Source organism: Vigna angularis, chromosome 1, assembly GCF_016808095.1.
Source record: "Vigna angularis cultivar LongXiaoDou No.4 chromosome 1, ASM1680809v1, whole genome shotgun sequence".
Classification (NCBI taxonomy): domain Eukaryota; kingdom Viridiplantae; phylum Streptophyta; class Magnoliopsida; order Fabales; family Fabaceae; genus Vigna; species Vigna angularis.
In genome coordinates this window covers 1,571,792-1,594,303 of record NC_068970.1, presented here as the reverse complement: position 1 = coordinate 1,594,303, position 22,512 = coordinate 1,571,792, and the positions used below count along the sequence as shown (strand labels likewise).

The window sequence follows — 22,512 nt, the reverse complement described above, 5'->3', positions numbered from 1 at the left end:
AAAAAAAAATACCATTAAAATTGGTAAAATAATTTAAAAAAAAACTTATAAAATTGGAAATGAAATGCGTGGAATTAAAAGAGGAAATAGTATATATATAATTGAGATAAAATACAAATTTTATATCAGTGGGAAATCAGGGGACCGAGATATACAAGATAAACAGGAATTCTCTGTAACTTGAACTCGTTATTTTCAAATAAGTTTACATAAATTTGATAACTACTTTTCAAATCTTCTTGAGTTTCTTTCTTTTTTTGTTTTACACAAGTTATTGAACTTTCAGTAATAGGAAAAAACAGAAAAAGTAAAAAACGAAAAAGACCGTGCTGACAGATTCTACATGACAGACATTATAGTATCTGAACAACATTTTCTCACTTAAGATGTTTAGCAAGCCAATCCAGCAAGTCCTTGTGGGCCTCTTCTGCGGCTTTCACAGCTTCTGCATCTTCTGTGTCGTATCTCACGGCCCAACCGTGTTCCACTCCTGGATATATTTTAACAAAACTCGAAACCTGTGAACACAAAAACAATTTTCATGACTCATATCCAAATACACAATTTCTTTTACAGATACTGCTACCATGGCTAAACTTTTTCCTCAAAACATATAGCAGCACAAAAATGTTGAAAAAGATGAAGCTGATTTGACTGAGCACACAATGTTGTAAAGGAACAAATCATCTGACCCCAGGTTTAGCAGCTAGGATTTCTTCAAATTCTTTCACAAGCTCTGGAGGACAATATTTGTCACTCTCGGCTCCAAGTATAGCAATTGGAGTATCAACAACTGCATGTTAGACCAATATATATAGTTAATCTTTTCTACATTAATACAAATGGATATACATAAAAATGATCAATCACCCGTTTGTGAAGAGTAAACATAAAGCAGGCTTTTAAAACAATCCATTGTCATTGCAGGTATTGCTCATCTTTCAGACAAAGTTTTTAGTTAGCCAGTTACAATTACAATTAAATAACACTCTGGTTTTACTGAGAAATAGCTTTCTGCAGAATATTCTTTCTGTCAAATGAAATAGCTTTCTGCTTAAAAATTCTTTCTGCAGGCTACAAAATGAAATAGCTTTCTGCTCAAGAAAAAAATCTAAACATTGAAAATCTATACCCTTGAAGTCATCCACAGAGAGAAATGCTGGATGCAACAGTACTGCTGTTTGGATCAGTCTGGATTTGGCAAGTTCAACCGCGACCTTTGCTGAGAGAGAGAGAGAGAATAAATTTAGTGGATTCTGTGAGCTCAATTACGAACTTAGTTTCTCTTAAAGAGGAAGGGGAGATGCATAGAAAACCGTTGATACTCACCACCCCAACAAAAACCAACACCAGCGATTGCTGAAAACCCTTTACTTTTTAAGGCTTCAATTACGGGTTTTGAACCTTCAGCACCTTTCTCCTATTAATATATATATATATATATATATATATATATATATATATATATAACAGGTAAGTATTATAGAATGTCACTATTTTATATTTCTGATTTCAGACAATCAACAAATTAAAACAGTCTCAAAATAATAAGAACTAACCACGGGTCCATGATCTTTTAACCAAACAGGTAAGTTATCGAGAGAACCATCAGGCTTAAAGGGGTCACCCTCCAAGAGGTCAGGAACAACCACATAATACCCAGCAGCTGCAACGTTGTCAGCAAGTTTCCTTCACAACAAAGACAAGTATTATTACTGGAGAAATTACATATTATTTACTATAAAATGTAGCAAACTGGACATAGAAAACAGACATGAAAATTGACCATACCTTAAAAGTGGCGCTTCATATCCTGCAAAAGAAAACCATGCCAAGTTAAAATAAAATTTTGGATAAATGCAATGTCTGAAAAACATGATGAATTCAGTATATAAACCACCATTATAGTTTTCAGTTGGGCAAGAAATGGTACGCATATTAACATATAACAGATCACCCAGCAAATTCATAGTCACACAAATCTTTTACAAGGTCATTCAATTAAATGAACATGATTGTCAGATAACGATAAATTTATTAACTCCAATAACTATGATATTTGTGTTTTTATTAGTTTGTCCTGTAAATTTTCTACGTATAAACTCTTTGAAGTAAAAGTAAAAGTTAGTAGTGGTGACAAAGAAAAGCTGAAAGAAAGAGTATATCAGAAGAATTGTGAGCAAACAATATCTGTCTGGAATAAGGAAAAGTGAATTGCACATAAGAAATGGTGAGAGATGAAATACCGAAAATATCGGAGAGCATAAGAACGGCGAGGTTAGAGTGAGGAGAGGCAGTGAGATAGCAGGGAAGACCACCCACTTTCTCCACATTTCCATTTCCTGCATTTGGGCTAAGGATTGGTGGGTTTGAACAGCACTGTGGCCCTGACATCCTTCTTTTCTTTCCCTCACACACTCACCTATCGATCTTATCTTTCCCCACTCTATCAGCTTTTCTTTCAAGTACATTTATATCTATCTTTTCAGTGACGTCAGAACTTTATCAAGATATTCACTTCTTCACGTTTGTTTCCAAAAACTAGAAATTATCACTTTCTACACAAGAAAAGAGATAAACACTCCCTCAGATAAAAGCAGAACGAGACCAAAATGACAAGACATTTGGAACAACTCAGAAAACAAACAAAAGATTCGGTCTGCCCTAAATAAGATAAGTAATGGCAATGAATCACCGCTATCTATATTTATTGCAAGCAGTGGATGACCACACAAGTGCCCCTTGTGTCCTCTTACAAGTCAATATACTGTTAATGTTCTGTCGGATACAGGAAAAAAAAAAACTACTAATTCTCCCTTTTTTAATGTAGATATTAATTACAGTATACTATTTTCGTAAATAAAAAAATCCATGTATGTAATAAATATATATATATATATATATATATATATATATATATATATATATATATATATATATATATATATATATATATATATATATATATATATATCACATGTGAAACTTTTAGGATGTGTTCACATATAAGAGAGGATTTACTGTGAGAATTACGAAGGAATAAATTGGAAGATAATTCGTGTTTCTTACGAGTCCTGAAATGTTCAAATTTGAAATTTGAGGTGATTTATTTAGAAATGTCGTTATTACCCTAAGCCAGTCTTTTGATCAAATGCCATTATTTTTTATTTGAAATAATTCATGTCAAATTGAAGTATTCGATTCCAAGTAACAAATAATCGATTCCAGCCGGTAGAAGATGTAGAATTGGAGGCTCTATTCGGTTCCATCATATTTTGTGTTCGAGCATATTCGATTCCAGCTGTTGGGATTGGGTTTCATGGTTCCATGGCCTTGAGAATTGCTTCAGCACCTCGTATTCGGTTACAGGCTGGGTGTAACCGAATACACTACTTCATACTTGATTCCAGTGCAAGAGATATTCGTTTTGATGGCTTGAGATCTTCGTTTTGATGGCTATCTCACTTGTTTCTTTGGTTTTGCAGGTGAAAGAAGGACCGGTGGGCGCTGTGGAGGGGGTTGGAGTTTTCGAATAAGAGGAGGTGGAGATAGAGTTCGCAGACAAGGTTAAGAGGAGTTTGAGGTTCAGGGGGAGGATGGGATTGGAGGAGGTGGAGGAAGGTGGAGGCGAGGTTTTTGGCGTGGGAGAGTTGGGAGAGGGTGGAGGAGAGAGAAGTGAAGTGGAGGAGGGAGGAGTGGAAGGGGGAGAAAAGAGGGTCGGAGAGGAGGAGGGAAAACCACGGCGGTGTAGGTGTAGCGGTGGCGATGCTGCAAGGCGTGCCACTTCGCCGACCATATGTTTGATGAAATAAATGCCTCTCACAGACACAAAGACAGTGTTACTTTATAGTCTTCGAATAGAAATGAAGGTGGCGACGCGTAGATGTTCGACGAAATTCCTCACACAGACAGCGAATGTGTGAGTGTTAGAGTTTTGAGTGTTTAGAGGGGAATGAGGTGCCGCTGTGATGTTCGATGAAATGCCTCACTCAAATGAAGAGTGAGCGCTGGGTTTTGGTGCATGGATAGGAAGGAGAGGAGGCGCCGCACTAGGGTACGGTTTTTTAATTAGGATTGGTTAAATTTTTTTGAAATCTTTTCTGCCGGTGGTCATCCATATTTCATGAATTGATAACTTAATATTTGAATGAAATGAACTAACGTGGCAAATTAGTAATTAGCAATCACATGATTTTAAGTATATTATAGTCGTTACCTGATATCGATCACATTATCCTAACTAATGTGTTCAATTAAGAACTTGTTCATTATTATATATTATTGATATCAAAACAATATAGTTTTTATTTTATTTTATATGATATTTTTATAATTTAGCAAATTTAAATTTTTTATTACTTATATTATTTGTACATTTTTTAAAATTAATTTTAATAATTAATGTTAATTTTTTATTCATTATAAACATTTTTATAATTAAATATATCATTAATAATTATTATTTTATATTACTTTACTTTAACAATTAGAGATATTTTGATAACATTCAATTTCTATCGATTAAACAATTTTAATCAAATCCTTACTAATATTTTATTCAAATAAATAATAATTAATTAATTTTTAAATCTATTTATTTATTCTACTCCAAATCCTTCCTCAAAGTAAACACACTTTTATGAATGCATCAAATTTAATTATGAATATATTTTTGGAAGGCAATGTTCAAATTTGACATTAATAAATAAATTATATAATAAACAAGATAGAATTTAATTTACCTTAAATTATAAGTTTTTTATTTCTAATATTTATTGCATTTAAATAATTTTTATAATTTTATTGCATATAATTTTTAGTTTTTTAGATAACTTTTTTTTATTATAAATAGTTATTTTAATTAAAAAATAGTTAAATTTAAAAAAAAATCAAGTACAAAGAATGGCCAAATTTTAGAAAAATATCATTAAAATTGGTAAAATAATTATTTCGATTTAAAAAATACTTATAAAATTGTAAATGAGATGTGTGGAATTAAAAGAGGAAATGGTATATATATAATTGAGATAAAATAAAAATTTTATATAAGTGGAAAATCAGGAATTCTTTGTAACTTGAACTCCTTATTTTCAAATAACTTTACATAAATTTGATAACTACCTTTCAAATCTTATTGTGTTTTTTTTTCTAGCTTAAATACTTACTTCGTTCTCATTAAGAGGTGAATTTCTGTTTACTATCCGGATTTAAAAATGAATCTATTGAGTCCCAAAGTTATAAAAATTGTATAAATAAAGTTCCCTCAATTAAATTAGCACAAACGAAGTTATGTCCGTGTTGACTTATGCACTTTTTTTCTCTTTCATCTAGTGTTGCTGTCATCTTTTTCTCTCCCCAAGTAGCAGGGTTTCTTTGATTCTCCTTAGTATCTTTATTACCCAAAGAGCCTTCCTGAAACATTCAACTCCAACCATTAATTCAACTAATTCATCACAATTTTTCAATTCCAATACCCATGCCCATATTGCAATCCCTGCTAAATCAAAATGCAAACCCTCCATAAACTACACATTACTTTTGACTCAACCACTTCCATCGTCAACACCCAAAGCCCCTCAACACTACCCTTTTTACTTCACGCCATGGTCAAGTCCAATCATCTCCTTTCTCACCATCTAATTACTGTTCTTACACTTTGCTACTTGAGTCTTTTATCTATGTCAGGGAATTAGAACCTGAAAGAACAACTCCATCGCCGTGGAGATCATAGCTTCGTCATACTCAATGAAATTTCTCAACATTAAAACCCATCACCAGATCTCACAACAATAAATAACAAAATAGCAAAAACAAACCCTTAATCCCTGGATCAAAGTTAAAAGGGAGAAAGGGTTTCTCCTGGGTTGTCATGAGGGCGCGACTTGCTTACCCTGCTATGGAGATGATTCGCGTTTTTGATGGTTGTGTGATTTTGGATCTGCATTGTTTGGTTTCTCTTCTTGTAGATGCGAGGTGCGCGACTTTGATGATGCATCTGGTTCGCGCAGAAGATTGGGGGTGGTGCGTTTGGCTTGAACAACAGCGCGATTTAGGTTGGTGAAGGTTTCGCAATGGAGGTTATTGCGCGAGAATGATGGAGAAGGGGGTGGGTCTGTGGTGTCCTGGTTACACGAAGCTATGGAGGTTTTTGGTGAAGAAGATGAGTGTGACAGCTTCGCAGTGGCTTCGCGATTGGGATTTTTCTGATTGCAGGTATGTGGTGATGGTGGTGAGGCGAAATAGAGTTTGATGGCGGTGAAGATGATCAGTGGTGGTGCTAGGTTGCGGTGGTGGCTTGTGGTGGTCCACTTCCCACAGCACACCTCTCTCCATTCCCATCCTCTTCCTATTCCTCCTCCTCCACTTCTCCCTCGTCATCACCAAACTGCAAAAAGAGAAAAAGAAAAAAAAATGTCCCTTTATGAAAATTATGAAAATCATTAATATAGAAAGAGAAAAAACTCAACGTTAGAGAAAGAAAATATGAGAGAGAAGAAAAAAATCAGATTTTATTGCCACATCAGCGCGGTTATAACTCTGTTTAAGTCAATATAATGGAGAGGACTTCATTTATACAATTTTTACAACTTTGACACTTAATAGATGCATTTTTACAACTGGGTACTAAACTAAAAATACTCACTTAATATATGGATCAAGTAAGCAATTAAGCTTTTTTGTTTTACAGCAGTTATTAAACTGTAATAATAAGAAAAAACAGAAAAAGTAAAAAACGAAAAAGACTGTGCTGACATATTCTACATGGCAAACATTGTAGTATCTGAACAACATTCTCACTTAAGATGTTTAGCAAGCCAATCCAGCAAGTCCTTGTGGGCCTCCTCTGCGGCTTTCACAGCTTCTGCATCTTCTGTGTTGTATCTCACAGCCCAACCGTGTTCTACTCCTGGATGTATTTTAACAAAACTCCAAACCTGTGAACACAAAAACAATCTTCATAACTCATCCAAATACAAAATTTCTTTTACAGATACTGCTAAATATATAGCAGCACAAAAATGTTGAAAAAGATGAAGCTGATTTGACTGAGCAAACAATGTTGTAAAGGAACAAATCATCTGACCCCAGGTTTAGCAGCTAGGATTTCTTCAAATTCTTTCACAAGCTCTGGAGGAGAATATTTGTCACTCTCGGCTCCAAGTATAGCAATTGGAGTATCAACAGCTGCATGTTAGACCAATTTATAATTAATATTTTCTACATAAAAATGATCAATCACCAGTTTGTGAAGAGTAAACATAAAGCAGGCTTTTAAAACAATTCATTGTCATTGCAGGTATTGCTCATCTTTCAGACAAAGTTTTTAGTTAGCCAGTTACAATTACAATTAAATAGCACACTCTGGTTTTACTGAGAAATAGCTTTCTGCAGAATATTCTTTCTGTCAAATGAAATAGCTTTCTGCTCAAAATATTCTTTCTGCAGGTTTACAAAATGTTTTTTCATGAAAACAATACCAAACATGCAGTAAATGTATATGACTATGTTATGATAATATAACAGTAGAGGTCAATGTAACTTTAGTATTTCCAAAAATTAAAAGAAAAGAAAGATAAAGGAAAGAGAGTATTATAAATAACAAAGGCAACTCTTAATAGTTAATTATACAATTGCAGTTACAGGGAAAGAATATATTAAGGAGAAAAAAAAATCTAAACATTGAAAATCCATACCCTTGAAGTCATCCACAGAGACAAATGATGGATGCAACAGCACTGCTGTTTGGATCAGTCTGGATTTGGCAAGTTCAACCACGACCTTAGCTGAGAGAGAGATAATAGATTTAGTGGATTCTATGAGCTCAATTACGAACTTAGTTTCTCTTAAAAGGAAGGAGGAGATGCACAGAAAACAATTAGTACTCACCACCCCAACAAAAACCAACACCAGCGATTGCTGAAAACCCTTTACTTTTTAAGGCTTCAATTACGGGTTTTGAACCATCAGCACCTTTCTCCTATTAATTTATATATATATAACAGGTAAGTAATATAGAATGTCAGCAACGCTCAATCAATAAATTAAAAGAGACTCAAATTAATAAGACCCACGGGTCCATGATCTTTTAACCAAACAGGTAAGGTATAGAGAGAATCATCAGGCTTAAAGGGGTCACCCTCCAAGAGGTCAGGAACAACCACATAATACCCAGCAGCTGCAACTTTGTCAGCAAGTTTCCTTCACAACAAAGACAAGTATTATTACTGGAGAAACTCATTACATATTATTTACTATAAAATGTAGCAAACTGGACACAGAAAACAGACATGAAAATTGACCATACCTTAAAAGTGGCGCTTCATATCCTGCAAAAGAAAACCGGAGCATGCCAAGTTAAAATAAGATTTTGGATAAAGGCAATGTCTTATAAAAGACTGTGTGTACATTCAACATGATGAATTTAGTATATAAAACCACCATCACAACTCATCCAGCAAATTCATAGTCAGACAAATCTTTTACAAAGTCATTCGATTAAATGAACATGATTGTCTAATAACGATAACTTTATTAACTTGTACAATAACTATGATATTTGCGTTTTTATTAGTTTGTCCTGTAAATTTTCTACGTACAAGTTCTTTGAAGTAAAAGTAAAAAATAGATAAAGCTGAAAGAAAGAGGATATCAGAAATAAGAATTGTGAGCAAAAAGTATTTCTGGAATAAGGAATTAATAGTTGAGAAAGTGAATTGCACATAAGAAAATGGTGAGAGATGAAATACCGAAAACATCGGAGAGCATAAGAACGGCGAGATTAGAGTGAGGAGAGGCAGTGAGATAGCAGTGAAGACCACCCACTTTCTCCACAGTTCCATTTCCTGCAGTTGGGCTAAGGATTGGTGGGTTTGAACAGCACTCAGGCCCTGACATCTTTCTTTTCTTTCCCTCACACACTCACCTAAAGATCTTGTCTTTCCCCACTCTTTCAACTTTTCTTCCAACTACATTTATATCTATCTTTTCAGTGACGTCTCAACTTTATCAAGATATTCACTTCTTCACGTTAGTTTCCAAAAACTAGAAATTATTACTTTCTACACAAGAAAAGAGATAAACACTCCCTCAGATAAAAGCAGAAGGAGACCAAAATGACAAGACATTTGGAACAACTCAGAAAATAAACAAAAGATTCTGTATGCTCTAAATAAGATAAGTAATGGCAATGAATCACCGCTATCTATATTTATTACAAGCAGTGGATGACCACACAAGTGCCCCTTGTGTCCTCTTACAAGTCAATATACTGTTGATGTTTTGCGGATACAGGAAAAAAAAACTACTAATTCTCTCCTTTTTTGTGTGAATGAGACGACCATTCCAACACAGATAACCAGATATGAATGAAGAGTTCATACTTAGTCAAATAGTCTCCACAAACATAAATATATAGATTTTAATTTGTTTAAGAAAGCTTGAGTTTAAAGAAATATAGTTGTCCAAGAAGTTTTCAGTAATATTAAATATAAATATAAAATTATGAATTGATAACAACTGTTATTACTTAAAAAAATTACCGCATTAACAAGTTTGTACATTCACGGAATACTATTTTTACTTTCTACGTATTTTATTACCGTTTTAAAGTGTTAATCGAAAGAATATGTTTAATTAAATTTGATTTTTTATGATATAATATTATATATTTTACATAAAATTTCTTTATGCAAAGCATCAAAATAGAGTTCTATTCTAAAGTTGAGATGTTATTAAAATGATAAATAAACTCGTTTATATAAATATTGTTTTTGAATTTGTCTATGTTTGAATGAATTTTGTTTTAATTTAGTATAAATTTTTATGTGTTCGAGTATGTAAAGTCTAGAATCACACTTTCACAATTTGATATTGTTTCTCACCCACAAGTTAGTTTTGTATAATTCATTGATTATTATAATTAAGTCTTAAATGTTTAATAAATGTTATCATCTATCTTTTAATATTGTCTCTATATCTATAAGTTTTGTATTGAGTCTCTGAATACGGTTAACCCAATTACGACGGTTACATCCATTAAGTTGTAATTTTTTCTTATATTTGTTTTTTTATATGATTGACTGATCAATAGACATATATCGATCGGTTCGTACAGTATAATATGAATAATATTTAATTTTTTTTAGATATAAAAAAGAGAATAAATATGTAAATATTTGTATGTCTTTATTTTCATCTATTTAATACTTATGATTGTGTTTAAATAACTAACATCAATTTATTAGATTTTATATATATATATATATATATATATATATATATATATATTTTCTTTTAGTAAAATTAAAATTAAGCCTTAAACAATGTTTAAAAAAATATTTTTTTATATATTTAAAATGTTAATATCAGAAAAAAAAGTAGGAAGACAAAGAAATATGTATTATGTCCTGTAATAAAAGAAAAAGGGAGACAACGTTTTAAATGTGTTAAAATAGATAAATACGATAGTGATATTAAGAATTTAATAAAAAAAATCACACAATAAAATATGTCAACTTTTATCTATCAAAATGGGTAAACTTTATAACAAAATTACTTAATATTGTTTTATCTTAAATATTTAAATTATCACTACAATATATTTATTTAACTATTTTGGTTTTTACAATTTTATCATTTTAGTTTATGTAATTTTAATATTTTGTTTTTTAAAGTCCTTTTTTAGTGATTTAACTCTGTTGTTACGTCATCTTTTAACAAAAAATAAATAAAACAAAAGGATCAAAATAATAAAATAAATATATTTTAAGGATCACTTTGATATTTAAGATATATTTTTTCATATATAAAATTAAGAAAAAGTATGGAATCAAATTTTATTATAGATGATAAATTTATTAATTATTTAGAAAATCGTAACAACGATTTTTCACTGTTTCTTTTCCACCGTATAAATTTTTTTAATTGCAAACGTGCATAAAAAACACATAATAATTTTTTGTTTATTTATAATTATAGTTAGAAATTTAGAATAAATTTGATTTTGGTCTTCTAAATTTAAAGAAGTTTAATTTATTCCTCAATTTGATAAAAATGGTTTTTTACTCTTTAAACATTATATTTAAAAGACTGCATTTTTTTTAGCAATTCATATTTAATGTTTAGGGATTATATTATTTTTTTAAAACCTTTAGAATATTAAAATAATATTTTTAATTTGAAGGACAAAACTGGAATCAGCCGAGATGTGAAGTGTAAAAGAATAATTAAAATTCTAGTTTTTATTTAAAGAAGAAAAAACGGTGGCCTCTAAAAGAAAGACGTTGTGCAAAAAGTATCCCTGACAGTTAAAACAAAGTGAAACATAGGCAGAAACAAACAAAACTGCAAATCCGAATTAGTATAGGGCTTTGTTATCGGTGTCAGCAACAAACAACTAAGGTCAGCGTCCTCTGCTTTCTGATAAGGGTTTTTGCAGGGTTTATTCTTCCTTCAATTCTATTATTTCATCGAAAAAAATGGGTTCTTTGGAAAATGGAACACACAAAGCAAGAGAGGAACAAGAACAAGAACAGGAACAGGAACAGGAAGTAGAACAAGAACCAATACTAGTGGAGCAAAGTCAGAGGTTTTGCATGTTCCCCATTCGCTACAAGCAAATTTGGGAGATGTACAAGAAGGCTGAAGCAAGCTTTTGGACTGGTACTTACATCTTTTCCTCCTTCTTTTCCAAATTATTTCGTAAACTTCATTCATTTCGAATTTCAACGTAATCTTGTTCCTAAAGGTTCTGCTTTTAATTTCCACTAATTCCTCTACTTTGCTTTAGTAAAGTTGACTTCCATGCGTGGGAATTCAACACAGTATTGATTTTATCGGTATTATTATGGGTAATCCCTTTGTATGGCTTTCTTCAATTTCCATCTTTTTAGTGTTCTTGGCTTTCTCTTACTGGATCCCGGGGAAGTGTGAGTGGGGATATTATAAATTACTGTTCCATTTAAAAAAAAAACTTTTTTTTGTCTGTTGCATGAGTACTTTTTGCACACTTGGTGTTTGGATTTTGAAAGAGACGAGGGATTCACAATGAACTACCACATACACGTATGACATTTGGAAATACTTTTCTCTTCTCTGTAGGCTCTGATGTTTTCTTTTCAGATTTTTGTGGCATGTTCCTTTTCTTTCTATCTTTCTTTTTCTTGATTAACGAGGAGGTGGAGAGGCTTTCTTAATTTTCGTGCGAGTAATTATTGCCGGCCAAGTATGTGCGGGTCGGTTTGACAGACGCAACACACCAGAAGTTTCATGAACAAGTTTTACTATAGCAACCTGCAGTGGGGGATTTTAATTTCTTGATTTGAATGAGGAATTTTAAACTATGCAGAATTTTCAACCATTTATTTGAATATTTTGATATCTATTTGCAATCAAATCACATTGAACCTGTTTCTCAGAAGGAACATTATAATATTGGAAGTGTAATTGAGCCATATTGTTTCCATGTGGTTGATTGGATTGAACCTTTTGATCGTTCACTTTTATTAACTTGGAAGTCGGTTACAGCTGAAGAGGTTGATCTCTCCCATGATATACAACATTGGGAGACTTTGTCTGTCTCTGAGAAGCACTTCATAACACATGTCCTGGCTTTTTTTGCTGCTTCTGATGGAATTATCTTGGAGAATTTGGCTGCAAGGTTTTTGAGCGATGTTCAAATCCCGGAGGTAAAGTTTTAAGTTTTTGTTTTGCTAATGCTGTTTTAACTCTGTTCAAGTTATCAAAGCAGTTTTTTGTTTGTGGTAGTTTTATTCTGTTCATGTACTTCTGACTTGCTTAAGATACCTGTAGATTGAATAATCAGTGGTGTAATCTGCTTCTGTACACTTAAACTATATATTCTTTTATAACATGAGCGGTATTAAATTTTTATAACAGATTTGATTTTCTCTGTGTCTCTGTCTCTGTCTCGCTCTCTCTATATATAGTTGGAACTTAATCCGTTTACTTATAGTTTAGCTTCCAACCATTACACCTATAATTATTGGCAGGCTCGGGCGTTTTATGGGTTTCAGATAGCAATGGAGAATATTCATTCTGGTATAACTTAGCAGTTGATTCCTTCTCTTTCTTTCCGTATGTCTGATTGTTGCCTGAGTTGAGGTTTACTTTTGTCAGAAATGTACAGCTTGCTGCTGGAGACATATATTAAAGATTCAAGAGAGAAATATAGATTGTTCAATGCAATTGAAAATTTGCCTTGTGTTGCAAGGAAGGCTGAATGGGCATTGAGTTGGATTCGTAGGTGACTATCAATTCTATTCATACTCTGAACAATCTCTCAAATAGGTCTGTTAAAATTGAACCACAGTTTAAGCCTTGCCATGTCTGACGGTATTGACTGGCCATTTCCTTTCGTGGTGCTGGCATGGCGCAGTTGCGTGGACCTATCTCAAGAAAAAGATGGGACATGCCAGTTTAAGCAACTATGTTATTCTTAAATTTGGTCAATTATTCTGCTAGTTGTTTTTTACAGCAAAAAACGCAAGTTTAAATAAAGGAAACCAAAATGACAAAGGTAAGAGAGATTACCTTTATATGCAGGGTTGTTTCCTGCAATGAAATTTGAATGTGTAAAGTGTAAATAAACAACAGAGTCCTCTAAACTTCTGGATGGAAGTTTTTACGTTGATTCATTTACTTTAATATTTAATGGGAATCTATTTATCTTCAGAATTGTGATCATAAACCGTTGTAGATAGTATGTTTTGCAGTATTGTGTTATTTTAACTTTTCTTTGCTTCATATCTTCCAGAGGGAAGATAGAAATGGCTTTCTAATGACTTCTTGCAATGCATGGGCTACAGTTCCACTTCATTTGCAGAGAGACTTGTTGCTTTTGCATGTGTTGAAGGGATATTTTTCTCAGGAAGGTAGTTCTCTCAAGAAAAAGAACAGCCCTTTTCTTGTTTCTTAATGTGAGTTATGATGTTGTACTTTGTGTCTAACTTAAATTGGGGTTTGCTTTCAGCTTCTGCTCCATATTCTGGCTTAAAAAGAGAGGACTGATGCCAGGTTTGACATTCTCAAATGAGCTAATCTCTAGGGATGAGGGTCTTCACTGTGATTTTGCTTGTCTTTTGTACAGGTAGAGTTGTCTCTGTTCGTTATTCTAAATAGCATGAAAATGTATAGATACGCTGGAGTATTCTCGTATTTGTTTTGGAGTTGACAACATTTTGAAAGACTGGTCAATTGATTGTTGTTTGCTGCAGTTTGTTACGAAAGCCTCTAAGTTCTGATCGGGTTCATAAGCTTGTACACGAAGCTGTAGAAATTGAAACTGAGTTTGTCTGTGAGGCCCTCCCTTGTGCGTTGATTGGCATGAACTCAACACTCATGAGCCAGTACATAAAATTTGTAGCTGACAGGCTAATGGTATGATACAAATTGACACTCTTTTTTCTCTTTTTCCTGAGGTTGGTTAACTGCTTATATTTTTACCTTTCAGGCTGCTTTGGGGTACCAAAGAAAGTATAATGTGGAAAATCCCTTTGATTGGATGGAGTTTATCTCTTTGCAGTGAGTATTTTAATTCACATGGTTCATTCTATTATTCATAAAGTTTAATGAGCTTCAGCTTCTGTGATCTGACCTGCATCTGCATTCCATGTTTATACCCTTTTAGGATATGCTCTTATGTTAACCCCCTGAGCATACAATTCAATAATTCTTTCTTAGTTTGCTGCATGTGATGTTTTTGCTGAGCAAAGTCATGTTAGTAAGAAAATGAGTACAAGCTTGGCAACTTTTCTTGGTGGTTTGTGTTAAATGCATGCATTATCTTAATATGTAACATAACTCATGATTGAGCAGAGGGAAGGCTAACTTTTTCGAGAGAAGGGTGGGTGATTATCAAAAAGCTTCTGTGATGTCAAACCTCCAAGATGCGGGGAAAAACTTTGTTTTCAAGCTTGATGAGGACTTCTAGCCATCATTGATTTGTATCAGTTTCTTCAATTATTCTGGGGATGTTGAATTGAGCATCGAGATTTTATTTACCAGTATTCTTTTTTTCAGTAACATGATTAGTTTACACCAACACAAATTTGATTCCTGGGAGATATCTTTACTCAGGTTATTTGTAATAATATGTTTGTTTCTATTTGTTATTGAGTGACATGTAATATTTGCAATGCTAGACAAAACAAAAATGTATGAGGAATGAATTAGACTTCAATGACAAAATACAGAATAAAGAAATAATACAAGAAAAAGCTTGCAAAAACGAATTATTGCACAACATAGAAGGATTTAGACTCACACATCAATTATGACAAAGGTGAAAACTCGAGGTGAAACAAAAGATGTATGAGGATGGAACGTGTAATTAGTTGAAATGAAAATAGAAACTAAATTCAAAATAGTAAGAACAATGAAATAATAGAATTGAAATTGAAATCTCATACGGAAGGGGAAAAAAAGTGAAATTAAAACTTCAATTTAGAATTGAAAGTAAAACGACAGTGAACAACATGTAGAATTGAGTAAGCAACGTAAATACTGAAATTGATCCAAACAAATGTTGAGTTGAAATTTAATCGGTGTAAAGAGTAAAGAAACCCAAAAAAAGAAACATGATTAAAATTGAAGCCTGAATCAATAACAACAAATTACAAAGTAAACCGTAGAAATTAAAACAATGTTGAAATGGGTATTGCTCCCTCCACCATCACCCTATATTTCCTCCACCTCCCCACATTATTTTAAATACAATTATATCTTTAAGTTAAAATTTTTTTTACTTTTACCCTATTTTAAATAATTTGAAACCCTAATTTTACTTTTCCAGCACCCACTCACGGAACTCTCTTTCCCTTTCCCCTCTTCTGTTTCACCTCCCCACCTCCCGCACTTCCATTCCTTTTTCTTCACAGTTTTTTTTTAGTTTGAAAGCTTCCATTGCGGCCGTGGTGTGAAGGAGCGTTGCCGCCGTGGTGTGGAGGAACATCGAGGAGCGTCCAGAGCATCAACCAACGTGAGGAAGTATACATCAACGGAGGTGACATCCTTCAACGGATGTCCCCTAATAAAACAAACCCTAAAATAAAAAAACATAACCTTTAAACGGGGGTGACATCTTCAACGGATGTCAACATCCGTTTAAGGTAAAATGGATGTCGACATCCGTTTTTCCTTAAACGGATGTTGACATCCGTTGAAGGATGTCACCTCTTACATTTTTTATTTTAGGCTTTTATTTCAAGGTTTATTCGAATACGCACCTGGAGGAAGCACGACACGCACTGCACCACGAGAGCGACACTGGACCACGAGAGGGAGACTGCTTGATAATTCTTTCCATCACCACCAACCTTTGCAACTTAGTATCTCACAACGACGAAAGAAAGAGAGGAAGAAATATAATGTTAATGAAAGAAAAGTATTTTACTCATGTACGGGACTAGAATAAGTTATTAGTGAAATAGGTTGTGAATGGATAAAATTAAAAAATAATAACCCTAAAAATAAAATTTTACTGAAAGGCAAAACAGCAAAGGAGAGGTGGAGGGAGAAAGGTGTGGTGGTGAAGAGAGCAACACCCTGTTGAAATACGCAAAATGCATTGAAGTATAAGTTACTAAAATGAGAACAAAAATGTAGTAGAAATTAGAAGAACAAAAAGATAAATCATAGAGATGGAAGTATAGTCCATTGCAAAGAAATTTTGAAAGTCAGTATCCATATAACTCCAATGGTTATAAAACGTAAAAATCTAAAAGCACAGAAAATGTAAAAAACTATGAAATCTCTAAAAGAAAAAAAAATGCTCTTTTGTTCTCCTTTCTGCATTTTTTTTTATGTTGTCTTCTCCCCTTTTTTACATTAAACTAACCTTTTTTTCTTGTCATTTCTTGCTCAGTCCACAAAACAAGATCAAGAGAAAGAAAAAAATATAGTAAATAATTACAAAATTACCTCTACATACAAGAAAAACTAAAATAGTTTTGACAACTAATCCTTACAAATTGCCTGATTTTCCAAATTAAATTGTATATATAATTTAAAGTTTGAAAAATTATATTCGTATACTCAAATTTGAGTTAATTGAGTTTAGAGTTCAACGTAAAAAGAATTAACTAAATTGAAAATTTAAGAAAAAACTTAAGAATAAAATAATCGACAAATGTCAAAATTGATATAATGCAATTTTTCAACATCAAAACTCAACTTTTACACTATTTTAAATTTAAGTCATAAATTTCCTAAAAACTATAAATATAAGTTAAAATAAAATATTATAAACAAAAACAATACTCCAAAGATGCATTTAGTCTATAAAAATGAAAACAAATAAAGAGCTACCAACTATAATATGTGTCAATACTTAATTTCTTTCAGATGTAGATAAAAGAATAATGAAATAAAAGTTTGTAAAAAAGGAACAAAGAAAAACAAATAAAAAATAAAAAGTAGTAAAAATATAATAAGAAAAGTAATAAAAAATTAAAAAATAGTAATTAAAAAGAGAAGATGGAAAAGGAAAAGATCTAAATAATTTCCTATTAGCATTTTTGGACAGTCTCTTTATGACCCATGGAGTCACACCCAAAATCCTACACCTCTTACTCTTATAAAAACATAATTTATAAGAGGGGGGAGACCCATCTCTTTTACTTAAATAATAAATATTTTTGTTTATTTTCAAATGATGTTTTCTTTTTGTTAGAAGAAAAATTAAATACTTTCAAAACTATATATATTCTTTTCATTTAATTAGAAGTACAGTCGTAAGACGTTATACGATGTTAATGCATTTCCATATGTAACTGAATTTTAGACTCAAAATTCAGATTTTATAAACTATTTTATCATTTTAATATTTCCGTGCTTTTTCATAATAAACTTTGATGACAATTTCAATATTATATTTTTAAAACATTATTTTTCGATTAATCATGAATTACAAATTCGATTGCGACAAATTCGATTTCGAATAATATTGAGAGTGTTAATAATTTAAAATAAGATAATGATATTTTAACAACATTTTAATATCATCTGAATGTCATTCTGTGATTGGTTTATGTTGATGTTTATGATTATTATTATTGATTGTGGAGTAATTTTGGACCAATCACAGAATGACATATAGAGAATGTTAAAATGTTTGTCAAAGTATCATTATCCTTTAAAATATTACTTAATTAAAAGTTGTTGTTGCAATCTATTATTTCCTATCATTAGTCTCTTTTCCTTCAAGAGAGTTTTAGGCATTAAACATAATCAATAAAAAATTAACTTTCATTTAAATTAAAAGAAAATATATACAAACATTTTGAAAACAATTTTTAGCACATAAAAGATCAAGGTCAAGCATCACATACTCACCCAAGCACAACAACCGAAATTTAAGAATTATAACTCAAGAGACGATATTAACTATAAGATCAAATATACTTATTATTAACATGTTTTCTGTTAATAAATTTAAAGGAAAACTAAAATCATTTACTCATGGATTTGTCATAGGAACGTTCCTATTGGTAATTATTAATTGAAGGATTATTTGTCATAAGTAATTATCAAAATATATTATTATGGATAATGATTGATAGATATATGATCGTTCGCAATTACTACTAACGAATGTCATAATGCCTTTCTTAAAATTAATTAATGAGCATTTTACCCACAAAAAAATTGACCTTCACTTTTTCATTGAAAATATGCATTTACTTACCGATTTTTTTAATTTTATCTTTTGATAATGACATATTTTTTGTGTAGTGTAATACTTGTTGATTAAATATTAAAGTACACATTAATAAGTAATTAGATGATCAAGCCATTATGAAAGCTAAAGGTTAATATATAAGAAAACTATCAAAATTTAAGCATGTAAAAATTTATTAAAATAATATAAATAGGCGGTGCTATTTATTATAACATTTATTACTTGACTTAAACATATCATAACATCTAATCTTTATAGGCACATCCCCTGGATCAAATTTTAATGAAAGGACACTCTCTTAAATAACTCAATTTTAGTAATGACATCTCATATATGATAAAAAAAAACAATTTATATTTTTCTTCTAAGTTAAAGCAACACAAAATGTGTATAGTTCACTACTAAATTAATTATTTACGTTATGCATATGGATTATCATCTTCTTGTTAAAATAATTCATTATTATTATAAATATGTTGAGCATATTCAATCAATTCAATGCATCTACCTAAATATATATATATATATATATATATATATATATATATATATATATTAATTTATTTAAGTTTTTATCATTTAAAAATGAAAGGACTATAAAAGTAGCAAGTATTTGTACCTAACTTTAGTGTTTAATAATATTAAGAATTTAAAGTGAGTTTAAATTTTAGATAGGAATTATATTATTATAAAATTTTGAATTAAAGAGATATCTTCATTTTTTATACGAATTTATTAACGGTAAACTCGTTAATATCGTTATCATAAGAACCAAAATCAAATTTGATTAAAAATACATAAATCCAATATATATTAAATCTAATAAATAAATATTTTGAATGAAAGAAACCTGCAAACTAGTCAAATACTAATAAATTTTAATTCTCTCTTCTCACGCTTTCAATATCTTTGTAACGTAAACTCTTACGAAATGTATATACTAGTCAACGAGTAAGATAATCAACAAAAAATTGACATTTGACCTGTACGAGAAACAACTAGGTTATGATAACAACGCAGTGTATCATGTTCATGAATGTGTTGGGTGATGTTATATTACGTCGCTGATGAGATGATGAATAGCTTCTCAAACACAAATTGGTCAGCCAAACATGGCAGACTATTATTCGTGTTTACCAAAGGAAAATTAAGCAAATAGTAAACTACAAAAGTCAGAATGTAATTCATAAATTAACCTTGAAATTTAAAGACTAAATTTCAAGAAAGAAGAAGATAAAGGAGACCTAAATTACAACACCTCGAATTTTCTTCGCAGTTTCAAATCGTTACTCCTTCGGGTCTCACGCAGTTTCGTGAAATAAATCCAAACAAAGACACGGAAATATGACAATATTTAGTGTCGTCTTCGTTTTAAGTTTCCAGGAGCAGCCAGCGTATACGATTCAATCTTTTATTTTAATGGCATGCACACGGAATCATTTTGTGAACAAGCTTCCATCATGGCTTACTTACATGTCTTACGTTAAGAAACAACTAATTACATGATTGTACGATATAAAAAAACATCACCACCACCATCACAAAATTTGTTCTTATAAGTAATACTTAAATAGGCGAAACACCGCGAGTAACGACAATTTTACCTGTCACGTTAACTCAGAAATATATAAGATTTTAGTATTTTGCCACACATGTTGGTCATAGTAGCGTAACACACAACAATTATTTAAATACTCATTTAGAGTAATATTAAATGAACGTAACACACTGATGATGAATGATCACTGAGAAAGAATAACAAGCTTTAAACAATATATAACAATATTTCTTAATACGTATTGGTCCTCCATTTTATAAATAGATTTTATTTCTTTCAATTTTAAGAATATTATTTATTTTATTTTAACAGAATAGTGGTGTAAGCATCGCTAGCAGTGACTTATGTATGGAAATTAAAATAAAGAAAGAAAGGTAAAGGTAAAGCTAATTTTGAAAGGTTTGGCTTATTGAAGAAGTGGAGAGAGAATGAGAAATCATGAAACCTGTGATTATTTAATGAGTTCTTTATCACATATGTTATTCGTTCGTTGAACAAAGTAAACAGAAGAACAGAGATTAGAAGGTGTACAATGTTGTTCCATAAAGGCAGCGCCATCTCATCTCTCAATTCTCAACTCTGAAGGATCATGTCACCCGTGTGGTCAGACTTGAAAAAACTGAAGTAATATTCAAAGATTATTCCAGAAGATCTGTAGGACATTTAAATAGAGCCACCCCAACTCCAAAACAACACCACTCACCTCTCCTTCTACCTCGTCACAACACCACCAACATAGTTTGTCTCCCTTTCCAAATTTTCTGTGTTCTCATAAAACATTTCTTGTCATAAATTAATCATGGGAACTCTGGTGGGACATGTAGCTCCAGGTTTTGGTTTCATGTTGATAGGTTTGTGGCACCTCTTCAACCACATCAAGCTCCACGCCCTTAACCCAAAGTCTTACAAAGGTCCATCATGGTTCCCATCTTCCAAGTTTAGATACCTAGAGTTGGTGCTCATCATGGTAGGCTGCACAGCCTCCGTTTCAATGGAACTCTTCATTGGCCCGGATCGCCACCAACCTCTTGATCCAGATGGAACCATTCCCTCCAACCATCTCCACAACTTCGAGCACTCTTCCATCTCCATCACCTTCTTCCTCTACGCAGCTTCTTCCATCATCCTCGACCGTGCCCAAGCCCCGGCTCAATTCGTACTCACCCAGTTTCTTGGGGCCGTAGCATTTGCCCAACAACTCCTTCTCTTCCACCTCCATTCCGCCGACCACATGGGCCCAGAAGGCCAATACCATCTTTTGTTACAGCTTTTGGTCTTTGTTTCACTCTCCACCACAATCATTGGAATCGGGTTCCCTGAAAGTTTCATCGTCAACTTCGTTCGCTCCGTCAGCATTTTCTTCCAGGGGCTGTGGTTAATTGTGATGGGCTTCATGCTTTGGACACCTTCACTCATACCCAAAGGCTGTTACATGAACGACGAGGAGGGTCACATGGTGGTTAGATGCTCTTCCCACGAGGCACTTCACCGCGCCAACTCGCTCGTAAACATCGAGTTCAGTTGGTTCATCATTGGTGTCACCGTTTTTGCGGTTTCCTTGTACTTGGTTTTGGTCAAGGTTTATGGGGAGAAGGTGCAGTATTTTTCCCTTGGGAACGAGGATGAAGAATCAAACTACGACGTTGAATCCCAAAAGAGCGGCGCCATTGACAACAACAGCAAAAGCTTTATTCACGTCAGCAAAATCTTTCCTCAAAATCATATGGAAAGGTAGATAGATAGATATAACGAGAGTGATGAAATGAAAGTTCGTTAATTTGTGATTAGTTGTTGAGTGTGTGGGTGTACTGTATAGCTCTCTTTTTATTAGAATTCAGATTAGAATGTTGTTTTTGTTTGTGAATGTGGGAATTATTTCATTGGCAGACAAGGTTGTTTAGTTTCTAGTTGAAACCATTTCTTTTTTCTTTCTTATTTCATGATGAAACCATACGTTACTCATGTATGATATATTTTTGAATTAAATATATTTTTCGTCCCAAAATTATTAATTGAAATTGTATTTTGTTTTTTATTTAAAATTATATACTAATTTTATTTCTTAATTTTGTAAAAAATATAAAATATTCTGGATAACAAACAGTGTTATAATCTCTTTCTTTATTGTAACTCTCTTTTTCTTTCTTGGGTAATTATTTTTTGTCGCTAGAATCTTTTTTACTTTATTCACTTAAATGAATTTACTTTATTCACTTAAATGAATTTGAGGAGAGTGATTGAATGAATTTGAAGGTAA

At 32.1% G+C, this 22,512-nt stretch overlaps 4 protein-coding genes and 1 long non-coding RNA gene across 11 annotated transcripts; 3 read left to right on the top strand and 2 right to left on the bottom strand.

Moving 5' to 3' along the window:
- Positions 1-169: 169 nt before the first annotated feature.
- LOC108346200 (endo-1,3;1,4-beta-D-glucanase) lies at positions 170-2,468 on the bottom strand. Its single transcript, XM_017585207.2, has 7 exons — positions 2,247-2,468; positions 1,792-1,813; positions 1,560-1,689; positions 1,330-1,420; positions 1,133-1,222; positions 693-793; positions 170-518 (listed from the first exon to the last, which is right to left on the bottom strand). The coding sequence occupies exons 1-7, from the start codon at positions 2,392-2,394 to the stop codon at positions 378-380; spliced, it is 723 nt and encodes a 240-aa protein (XP_017440696.2). The 5' UTR covers positions 2,395-2,468; the 3' UTR covers positions 170-377.
- A 530-nt stretch (positions 2,469-2,998) lies between these two features.
- LOC108346207 (uncharacterized) lies at positions 2,999-4,180 on the top strand. The gene is made up of 2 exons (XR_001833783.2): positions 2,999-3,101; positions 3,486-4,180. It is a non-coding gene; the product is annotated as an uncharacterized LOC108346207 (long non-coding RNA).
- Positions 4,181-5,230: 1,050 nt separating this feature from the next.
- Positions 5,231-9,117, bottom strand: LOC108346164 (endo-1,3;1,4-beta-D-glucanase). 7 transcript variants are annotated; one of them, XR_008248750.1, is made up of 9 exons: positions 8,748-9,106; positions 8,306-8,327; positions 8,073-8,199; positions 7,888-7,978; positions 7,695-7,784; positions 7,085-7,185; positions 6,799-6,935; positions 5,891-6,385; positions 5,231-5,412 (listed from the first exon to the last, which is right to left on the bottom strand). XR_008248750.1 is itself a non-coding variant. In XM_017585198.2 (8 exons), the coding sequence occupies exons 1-8, from the start codon at positions 8,893-8,895 to the stop codon at positions 6,127-6,129; spliced, it is 975 nt and encodes a 324-aa protein (XP_017440687.1). In that variant the 5' UTR covers positions 8,896-9,106; the 3' UTR covers positions 5,414-6,126. The 7 variants fall into 7 exon arrangements, 5 of the variants coding, with proteins under 5 accessions (XP_017440687.1, XP_052733305.1, XP_052733290.1 ...); XR_008248749.1 differs by lacking the exon at positions 5,231-5,412 and adding an exon at positions 5,414-5,696; XM_017585198.2 differs by lacking the exon at positions 5,231-5,412 and having other exon boundaries at positions 5,414-6,385.
- Positions 9,118-11,296: 2,179 nt separating this feature from the next.
- Positions 11,297-15,131, top strand: LOC108334791 (ribonucleoside-diphosphate reductase small chain A). Its single transcript, XM_017570728.2, has 9 exons — positions 11,297-11,661; positions 12,526-12,686; positions 13,011-13,059; positions 13,138-13,264; positions 13,827-13,892; positions 13,991-14,107; positions 14,235-14,397; positions 14,471-14,541; positions 14,836-15,131. Exons 1-9 carry the CDS (start codon positions 11,478-11,480, stop codon positions 14,948-14,950), a joined length of 1,053 nt encoding a protein of 350 aa, XP_017426217.1. The 5' UTR covers positions 11,297-11,477; the 3' UTR covers positions 14,951-15,131.
- A 5,618-nt stretch (positions 15,132-20,749) lies between these two features.
- LOC108339251 (uncharacterized) lies at positions 20,750-22,039 on the top strand. Its single transcript, XM_017576394.2, has one exon. It carries the CDS (start codon positions 21,055-21,057, stop codon positions 21,988-21,990), a length of 936 nt encoding a protein of 311 aa, XP_017431883.1. The 5' UTR covers positions 20,750-21,054; the 3' UTR covers positions 21,991-22,039.
- Positions 22,040-22,512: the final 473 nt, after the last annotated feature.